This window comes from Scleropages formosus, chromosome 18, assembly GCF_900964775.1.
Source record: "Scleropages formosus chromosome 18, fSclFor1.1, whole genome shotgun sequence".
Taxonomy (NCBI): domain Eukaryota; kingdom Metazoa; phylum Chordata; class Actinopteri; order Osteoglossiformes; family Osteoglossidae; genus Scleropages; species Scleropages formosus.
The window spans coordinates 9,839,503-9,849,867 of NC_041823.1; the positions used below are offsets into that span (position 1 = coordinate 9,839,503).

At 41.4% G+C, this 10,365-nt stretch overlaps 1 protein-coding gene across 2 annotated transcripts; it reads left to right on the forward strand.

Moving 5' to 3' along the window:
• Window positions 1-1,479: 1,479 nt before the first annotated feature.
• Window positions 1,480-7,217, forward strand: LOC108940490 (1-acylglycerol-3-phosphate O-acyltransferase ABHD5-like). 2 transcript variants are annotated; one of them, XM_018762716.2, is made up of 8 exons: window positions 1,480-1,522; window positions 2,818-2,898; window positions 3,641-3,726; window positions 3,832-4,204; window positions 4,336-4,490; window positions 4,584-4,695; window positions 4,918-5,104; window positions 5,348-7,217. In XM_018762716.2, exons 1-8 carry the CDS (start codon window positions 1,485-1,487, stop codon window positions 5,435-5,437), a joined length of 1,122 nt encoding a protein of 373 aa, XP_018618232.1. In that variant the 5' UTR covers window positions 1,480-1,484; the 3' UTR covers window positions 5,438-7,217. The 2 variants fall into 2 exon arrangements, with proteins under 2 accessions (XP_018618232.1, XP_018618231.1); XM_018762715.2 differs by lacking the exon at window positions 1,480-1,522 and having other exon boundaries at window positions 2,687-2,898.
• The last annotated feature ends 3,148 nt before the right edge of the window (window positions 7,218-10,365 follow it).

Here is a 10,365-nt window from a genome sequence, read left to right on the forward strand (position 1 = left end):
AGTGTGACCAATCCGGTGGAACTGTATGTCTTTGGACCGTGGGAGGAAAGTCACAGAAACAGAGGGAGAGCATCTAAACTCAATCCTGATTGAGGGGGGTTCAAACCCATGCTACCTCACACCACCCAGGTGCTAGGAGGCAGCACCGCTACTCCTTGAGCCCCCAGACCATGTTCATTTCAGGAGGAAAATCAATTAATTCAATTCATCTGATTCTTGATCATGCACTTAAAGTATTGTTGTACCGTAGTTATGGTCCGTCACTACAAACACTGCATTTTGAAACTTTAAAATGATGTGGATGTAATTTGGAAAGTCTTGGGGGAACTTTGTGTTGATATGTTGGTTCATGTCTGTCCTGCTTATACTTTATTGACTAGATGACTTAAGGTGATGAGCTGAAAACTTTTGGTGTGGGTTTTTACTACTGCTGCTGGCAGTTCTTTGACGATGAGTTAGATGTATATGTTTATATGCTTTCTAGATCCAGCTGGTAGTGGTTAGCACCACTGCCTTTGGATCTGAAAAGTTCAGTCCCCACCTCTGGCTGTAGTTCCCTTGAGCAAGATACTTATCCTGAATTGCTAAAGTAAAAATTACCCACCTGTATGACTGGGTAAATAATTGTAACCCTAACATTTTAAGTTGCTTTGGAGAAAAGCATCAGCTAAATGAATAAATATAAATCTTACATGGCTACACTAAGGATTGTGTGGGGTTGTACCTTGATGAATGCAGCTGAAAATAAAAATTATTATTATTAATAAATTATTCATAAAATTAAGTTATTTTACTTCAGTTTCCTTTATGTAGCACAAAAGTGCAACGTCTTATTGAAAAAACGTTAAAAAAAAAAACCTAAATGCACATTTAATGTTCAATACTTTGTATTTTTGAAAGTGCAGGCTGATATAGTAGAGAAATTGTTAAACGTATGTATGTCACGTGTCCTATAAGCGCGTCTGCCCGTGTACATCTCTGTGGTTTGTGCCGCCACCTGCTGGCAGACAGGATCACTACACATAAACCTTAAATCTATACATTAATATCTAACTTTAACTCCCATAGACTTAATTTCGACTCCTATTATGACATCAAAGCTTAATAAGCATAATAATCTTCTAGATGGAACAGCATTAAAACGACTGAATAGCGATTCAATCAGTGAGCGTCCACACACATCCAGTAAATACTAGTAAAATACTTCAGAACTAAAGCCACTAAGCCCCGTAGGTCCAGCCCTCAGGTTGCATTAACTTAAGCGAAAGACTACAACTATAGGCTATCAAATTCCAGCTATTCAAAGCGCCGGTTTAGAAGAATCAATCACTTTCTGAGGCGAAAACGGTGAAAAGCTAATTGACGGTTATTGAGAACCATTCCACGATTGGAAATACGAAGCCTCTATAGCGGCACGCGAGAATGACGCCATTAACCACGCCCACGCTGATGTAATCGAAATACATCTGACGTCAGTGTCAAAGATGGCGGAAGAAGCGGTGGCTGTGGATAGAGGGTATCGGTATGTGTTTAAGAATTCTCGTTTACAGTTCAAGAAATATCATTGCATATTGTAAGTTTTGATTAATTTAATTGCCACTTCGGTGGCCCATCGTTAAGAAAATGAGTGTCATTGCCGTTGTCATGAAGACAGAGACGAATTATTGTTACTGACTTTGCTGCACGCACCCGGCCGGTTCGTATAGTATACCGTAATGCCGCGTTCTTCTTCGTTTGAGGTAATTTTTACGTTAAAATTACGGGTTTCATGTTAAATAAACTGAGCAAAGTCTTCTCTCATAGACAAATTCGGATGTATGTTCTTAAGACTTATTACTCACTGTACCACGCACGCAGAGAGAGAGAGTTCGTCAATTTTTGTATAACTTAGTTTGTGGAAAAACTCTCGATTCGTGTCAGGTACCGGATTTTACCGCTCTGTTCAACAGACTTCAAGTTCATAATTTTTATCTAAGGGATAAGGTGTTTGTGATCTTGAATTGTAATATTTTCCGAAGTGTACTGTATGCATATTTTACGTGAATGACGTGATGACGTTCTCCGTACATGTGGTGGACTATGTACTTCATGGTTACGTCGCTTGATGACGTCATCGCGCTTCTTGTAATGTCTTGGTTTGCATTAAAACCATACACTCTGAAAGGCTTGAATGAAAGTCCCTGTTGTCTTTTTGCTCCCTGTTCACTCTTGTACGTACGCCTTCGTGTTTATTTTGGTTATTCTTTCTTTTCCCATTTTTTTATTTAGCTGTTGCTTTTCTCCAAAGCAACCTTTTACACTACTGGTTGTTTTTTTTTTTTTTTCCTTTTTTACTGGAGCAACTGATGATAAATACCTTGTTTAAGGATACTACAGTAGGAGGTGGGACTTGAAGAGGCATGCTGTTCTTTGAGCCAGATTTGAACAGGCGACCTAAGGATGTCCATACTTACACTTTACCAACAGCTATTGATTACGTGTGTAATACTTGTACAATAAGTGTGATTGTGAGATGTGAATGGCTTTTACAGCTTGTTTTTGTATATAAGACACACAGTGACAAATTCATGCTTTATCGGATCAAAATGGTGTTTAGTGTATTTATTTCTTTCAAACACACTGGTGAAAATCACTGGTTATCAGAGGCAACAGATTTAACAGTGAGACGGCAAAATAACGGCTTCTGCACAATAAGTTGCAAGTTGTATTAACACTGCATGATTGAAGTATGAAGCACTGAAGGAGAACTCGGTTCTGAATGAAAGATGTTTACAGCACTTTATTTTTGTTTTGTAACCCATCTATTCTTTGCTTTAGAATCACTCAACGTTTACTGATTCATCTCACTGCTCATAATCTGTTCTACAAAGTGTTGAGATTCCTTGAGACTACTGCCAGGTAACAAACTCATCACTTTGGTATGAATGTGTGCTGCCACTAACCACTGCTAATGGCTACCATTACTCCAGCGCTCAACTCTGCTTAGCTACTGAAAATGTAGGCTTCTGCTCACATTCATGAGAAATGGTATTGGGTGTCTGGTTCCTTTAATTTTTTCTACTTTTTCCTTTTCTTTGACTAAGGTAATGGAATGGGTACTTAATTTGGGAGATAAAATTCAAATAAATAGTGTAAATAGCATGCATCTTTGTCTATAAATAATATAAACTTGTACTATTTCACTGAGTGGGGAAAAATATTTTATGAGATTGTTATTGAGTTTTGGACTTCCACAAATTTAAAAGGTGGTGTCTTCTACCAAAATTCCATTATCCCTGCATTTGCCTTTCTGAAAGCTTTGTTCATTTCCAACTCAGTGACCCCCCTCCCCCAACTTATAGGGCCTGTTTCTTAATCACTTCACTTTGTAACACATTTTTTGTAGCTGCCAGTAGCACTAGCATTGTTTGTAGGGTCACAGAAACTCCCTGACTGTGCAGTTCCCATTGGGAGTGAACAGAAAATGGATCAAATAATGACCAAACTGTGTTACCCAAGATGTTGGAAAAAATGAGCTCTTAACATTGCTCTACAACAATGCCAGATTTGCTATAGTTTATGTTAATTATTAATGAAATAATTACTTTGGATGCACCTTGGCTGGCAGTTGCGCTGGGCAAAATTGTGCTTGTATATTTAGGTCATGGTGGGTCACGAGCTGGCTTCCATCATGGTGCCCATCATCACTCTTTCAGCTGAAGGAGGCAGAGGACAAGATGCTGCAGTGTGAGTACATGTTTTCCTATCTTTCCATGAGTTCTTTCTCGTGAGTTTATACCAAATACAACCAGGAATCTTTCTCACCGAGTTCTACTACCCTTCTCATTTCAGCAATCTCAGGAAGTTTCTCAAAGCAATACGTATACATATCTGATGGGAATAGGCTCTGGACTCTGAGATGCAGTGGGGATATGGAAGGGAAGACCCCTATGGTTCTGCTGCATGGCTTTGGGGGCGGGGTGGGTCTCTGGGCCCTGAACCTGGAGCCCTTGTCCCAGCAGAGGCCAGTCTACGCCCTTGACCTATTGGGCTTTGGCCTGAGCAGCCGACCGCACTTCAGCACAGATGCCAAAGAGGCTGAAAATCAGTTTGTCGAGTCCATAGAGCAGTGGAGAGCAAAGGTTGGGCTAGAAACCATGATTCTGCTTGGTCACAACTTTGGTGGCTATTTGGCAGCTGCATATTCACTACAGTATCCATCCAGGTAGGTCCTTTGACAGCTACTTTAGAATGTTGGTATGACTCAGTCTCTAAGTTTTAAGTATGCATAGGAGAGGTGGTGTTCTGGGTTGTCTCCCTCTCCACTCAGTGTTCATGATGCTTTCTGTCCTGCAGAGTGAAGCACCTGGTTCTTGTGGAACCTTGGGGTTTCCCGGAGAGACCTGACATCCCTGACCAAGATCGCCCCATTCCGCTGTGGATTAGAGCTCTCGGGGCGATGCTGAGCCCTTTCAACCCGCTGGCTGGCCTGCGACTAGCAGGCCCACTCGGTATGGTTGTGCCCTGGACTAGCAGTGCAAACCCTGACCCTGTCGGTGTAATGATCAGTTACAGCTCATCTCTCTTTCCATTGCCACACCCAGGTCCCATGCTAGTACAGACACTCAGGCCTGACTTCAAGAAAAAGTTCTCTTCCATGTTCAGTGACAACACTGTTACTGACTACATCTACCATCTGAATGTTCAGACTCCCAGGTCAGCATTCTGCACCCCACTATGCCACTGATTCCTCAGTGACTGAAACCCCAGTTCTTGCTCCCTAAAACTCCACAATGGAGGGGTGTCTTTAGACATTCTGTACGAGTCACCACTGATGTTCTTTTTCACATTTTTAGATTATTAATAACATCATAAAACTGATATGTTGCGAAGCCGCTTTGTCTGCATTTGCTCAGTAGAGGTTTTCTTGTATTGCAGTGGGGAAACTGCTTTCAAGAATATGACCATTCCATATGGGTGGGCGAAGAGGCCCATGCTGCAGAGAATCGGCCAGATTCACCAGGATATCCCCATATCTGTGATTTACGGCTCCCGCTCCAGCATAGAAGGCAACTCCGGCAGTCGGATTGAAGACTTGAGGCCGAACTCGTATGTGGAGACCATCGTAAGTTTGGTTATGAATGACTTTGACGAACTCTGGGCCTGCATCAGCAGCCGTGCACAAGGCTATGTTACCGTGTCCATAATGTAAAAACGCACAGGCCTTAACCTTAGATATGCGGCCAAGCCTGTTTTGATTACAAGCTTAGCTATTTGTATTAATAGCATAGGGCTGATCCTTTTTGGATTACTCTTTAAATTAGATTTTAATAAAAGTATCTCTGAGTTTTCCCCTTTCTGTCCTTAGACCATCCGTGGAGCGGGCCACTATGTGTACGCCGACCAGTCGGACGACTTCAACCAGAGGGTCTTGCAGATCTGCTCCACGGTGGATTGAGGGGCAAGATCGGGTGGTGTTCAGTCAGGGTCACTCACAGTGCCCATCTTCAACGCTACTGTAAGTGTCTCTTTCCAGAAGGACAGTTCCTCTGTTGCGCCCCCCCACGTTGGTCTCCTTTTCACTGCAGCACTGGATTGTTTAGAAATTTCACGTCACATTAACATCCCAACAGTTGAAAGTTCATGTTAACTGGAAGATATAAAGATAGAAATGCTATCACTATCGTATTTTTCACTAAATTTTAATATTCCTTGTGAAAATAAATATTTATTACCAGGGTAACATCATAGAACAGAAAACAGTGGAATGCACTGGAAATGCATCGGAAATAATTTGCAGTTTAACAGTTTGGAAATGAATCAACGGGAAATTTGATTTTTGATCAGATTGAAACCGTTTTCCTCAAGTATAATAGTATTACATTCCTGTTTCAGGATTTGGTAAACCCATAACAAACATCTGTACTGCATAGATTCCTTTCAGGTGTTTACTTCAGCACAGTATGTGAAATGTGTCTAGTTGCTAAATTAATGCTAAAGGTACAGCAACCTGGATTTAGTAATTCTCTGTATATTTATATACATTTTATATTGATGATTATTTTAATTTTCTTTTTTTTCTTGGTTTGTTGGAATGTGGTGCATGCTAGCAGTGTCTGGCAATATTACATTTTGTTTATTATTCAGTAACTTGAGTTTTGTAAGTGCCACTCGTGTGCACCTGACACCTCAGCACTCATTGTCTGGAAGGCAGCGTTTCTGAGAAATTAGGTGAAAAGACACAACACATGGTGGATATGTTCTGGCCCCAGCTGGAATTCAGTGTTACAAAAAGCCTCTTTTGTTTTTAATGGTGCTGTAGACTTCAACCTCAGGAATTTTTCTTTTTCCTTTTTCTTGACTTGTTTTCCTACAGTGTGATAGTAGTCATTGATCACAGGCCACTTCCCTGTTAAGTTTTTCTATATATGTATACAGAGTGCCAAAGCTCTTCTAGGGACATCTTTTCTGTCCTCTCACTATTTAAAAGTCAGGGTAACAAACAAGCTCAACACAGAATCCGCAGCCTCCTTTCTGTGCAGTCCAGTATCATGCAGTAGGTTTCTATTTTTGATCATCTGTAGCTTTCATTAACTTTCCTTATCCATAACACTGTGCGGTGAGTTCCTGGCTGCCAAGTGGAGCTAGCAGGAGTCTGTGACTTTTCACATGTGGTCGAATTTTGAATTTATAGACTATTGAATAGAGTTTAACATGTTATTTGAGATTTTTCTACTGAATATTCTGGCTGTTACATGGATTGTAACAGTGAAATGTCTTTCAAGAGTCATCTTCCTAAATTATGACGAGAACAACATATTCCACACAAGTATCTTGTTCATGAAGTCTACCTCATAGCTAGGATTGCCCTGTCAAGTTCTCAATCATCTTAAAACATACAGGAGTGTGTGCACAAGTTAAAACTTGCTGGGTTAGTATTAATTTTCTCTGCTGTTTCACAGCCTATTGAACTTTTAGCAGCCCTACAGCAACTGCAGCAAGCCTAGTTTTCCAGATCTTATTTCATAGTCAGAACAAGTACAGCCGATGAACACAGAAATAGGAATTATTTGTGTACAGCTTCCTCCTGCATTGCGGAAGGTTATCTTTTGCTTTGCCTTTCATCACAGTACAAAAACTGATTTTGCTGTGAGTCTAACTGTGAACGTATGTACAACATGTAAATACACAATGTAACTATGTAAATGCTTCTTTTACTCAGAATAAAAAGTTCTACCTGCCTGTACTGGATTTGGAAAATGAACAGTCTCTGGCATCTCACGTTTAATTCATGTGTGTAAGACTTCAGATACATACGTTTGTAGCTATTGACTGAACTGTAGTTTTACAATCTATAGTGCTTTTAGGAGTGAACTGTGTTCTGTTAAAGGGATTCCCCTGCCTTTTGTTTTTCTGCATAAATTCTTGCAACATTTGGTTTCCTTTCTCATAACTCCCCAGACCTCATTGAATTGGTAAATACAAGCTATTCCAAAATAGCTCCTGGAATGAGACAAGGGCTTGTTTCAGAGTTAAAGTTCACAAGAGCAACAAGGGCCCAGGGTGGAGGTCGTTCTTGAGCAATCTGGAGTAAGAGGAGAGGATGAGCCAACAAAGTGGCGATTCTTCAACTGGGCGAAAGTTCAAACGTTGGTCGACTTTTATTCCGAGCTTTATGACATCCCCAGCTAGATCCTGCACCCTCTAGCGGGAATCATCATCATCTTTTCTGTGTGGCTCTCCTGTCTGTTTCTGCCACCATCAGAAACCATCTAGGGGGTCAGGGTATACCACCCCATTCTTCTGTAAGATATATTCCTTACACATTTTTTCTTCAGAATATTTCTGCAGGTGGTGCATTTCTGTGTGATTAGAATTATAGTTCAAAATATACTTTGACTTATTTTAGTGGGTTCAGTGTGTGTGTTTGAATGTAGTTCATCTGTGTGGAGTTCATGTTATTCCTATTTACATCACTTTCCTTGGTGCTCAGATTTCCTCCCACAGTTCAAGGACATGTGTCGGGGGAATTGGTGACTTTAAATTAATCTTACTGTGTTTGTGACTGCTCTGTGATGGATTGATACCCTGCCCAGGGTGTACCTTTGCCCTTATACTCTATGCTTCCAGAATAGGCTCCAAACCACTGTGACCCTGAACAAGCGGTTGTTGATAATGAAGGGACTGGACATAGCTGGGCTTCAATAAAATTACGTAGCAGGAGTTATTTCAAAAGTAAAATTGAAAGGCGTGTTTTGTCCTGAGGCCATTAGCCATTCGCTATTCTCTGAGTAGGTTTAATCGTCATCGTCCACTAGAGGGTATGTTCACATTTGCTATAGTGCCAGGACAGAACTGCTGACTTAACAACTGAACACACTAGAAGCTATAAGGCACTGGACCAAATGAGTCTGGCTAAGTAAGACGGTGCTACGAATCACAACCGCTTTTTGTACATAATTAGACCACAGTATAGCCTGGTGCGTTTGCTGTGTTGTATGTTTTAAACTGTAAACACAAACTATGTTCTTTGTTATATGAAATTTGAAAGAAAGGGCATCTCCATATCAATTTATCATCAATAATCATGTGTCCAAGGCAGGCTCGCGGTAGTCCAGAGCTTATCTCAGATGCATGGGTTGTGAGGCAATATACATCCTCGACTGGATACCAGTCTATCACAGGCAATTGCACACACTCATTCATCACCCAGACACTCTAAAGGCAATTTAGAGTCACCTGAAACACATCTTTGGACTGTGGGGGGGACACACGGCTACTGGAGGACTCCCACGTGAGTAATGGAGGATGGGTACGTCTCCACACAGGCGCAGCCAGATTCAAACTCGCCTCCACACGCACAACCCAGGAGTTGTGAGGCACCGGCACTGCCTGCTGCACCACTGTGCCACTTTGCACTTCCCATGTTTGTGAAATTCAGTTACTGCACAAATTCCGTATGTACAATACCATCTAAGCTAACAGATATACAAACTTAAGCACAGAACAAAAAAACACAAGGGGTTTAATATCAGTCATCAATAAAATTCTTTTTGACACCCATTACAAATTCCTCACCGCATTAAAGCAAGCAGTCTAATTTTCCGCAAGCTCCTGCCAGAGGCTAATGGAAGCCACCATTGACGCCGCAAGGCGTACACATTGAGCTGGGCCAGCGGAGGGGGGAGGCCTGCGGAGCGGCGGCGCTCGACCTGCGATGTGGGGAAACGCTCTGCCCCAGGGCTCCTCCTGCAAGAACTCCACCGCTTGCTCAGCCCCCGCAGGGCTCAGAAATTCAGCCGTGCATGTGGTGCACTTAGTCGCAGCAGGCAAATGTCATGTGACGTGACAGTGTGTATCTGGCATGAATGGAAACGTCTGGAAATGTTTCTCTGAACAGCCCTCTCCACATAAAGCCCTTTATAATTTCCACAAAAAATGATAAATATATAAACAAACACACCTTTGGTCTCAGGGTGCCCACTGATTATAATGCATACATACAGTTTCCACTATTAAAGAGCATTGCAAATGCTGCTGTATTTCCCTTCCTGGTGTCATCTCTGTAATATTACAACAGCTATTTTTTACAAAATATAGCAGAGCACCACAGTGACATGTTTTACAAAACTAAACACTAAGGAGCTGGCGCCTATGCAATATACAGGATTTTTGTCATTTTAAGGGATATGATATCGAGATTGTGACAGCCCTTTAAGGAGGTCTCTGTCGCAAGACTGGAGCAGAGCAGGGACAGAGTCCAGGGACACTTGAATTTATGAGCTTTAAATCCCATCTGTTCATTTTTGCATTAATCTTCACAATGTATTGTAGTTTTATTCAGTTTGGAGCACCGGTCTCCTGACTTTATACCGCACTGCACCGCTGCATAGTGTCACTGCTCCTTTATATTAACACTTAACACTGTTCATATGAGCACTACAGTCTTGAGATGGTTCAGAATGAAGCACTGCATTTTCTCACTTTGTAAAAATAGCACAGACATGGAGTTCAGCCATCCGACAGTGCGGTTCCCGCCGCAAATGTTACCTTTCGTTCTGCTGAAGAACTTATGAATTCTGCTTCTATTCTCCTGCACCTGAACACCTATGGTTTGAAGAGTAACAGGGAATATGTTTCAGTTCTCTTGCATTTTCTCATTCACATGAGAAATGAGTCACGTGACAAATTTTCCATATCAACATACATCATTCTAGCTGTCTCTGTAATTATTATTATTATTGCACAAGATGATCCAAGTAACTATTTTTAGCAATGACTTCTGGAATAACAGTATATGACTGGGCCGGTATGGCATCTTAACTCTAAGAAGCATTATTAAAAAAGGGACACAGTGGACACATCTATAAACACATCTTAAAACTA

Bases quoted from the DNA above. Each gene is read 5' to 3' on its own strand.
- LOC108940490 (XM_018762715.2), top strand. From the start codon at position 2,759: ATGAAAGATGTTTACAGCACTTTATTTTTGTTTTGTAACCCATCTATT. The intron at 4,491-4,583 runs GTATGGTTGTGC...TGCCACACCCAG, and splicing joins GCGACTAGCAGGCCCACTCG to GTCCCATGCTAGTACAGACA. The intron at 5,105-5,347 runs GTAAGTTTGGTT...TTCTGTCCTTAG, and splicing joins ACTCGTATGTGGAGACCATC to ACCATCCGTGGAGCGGGCCA.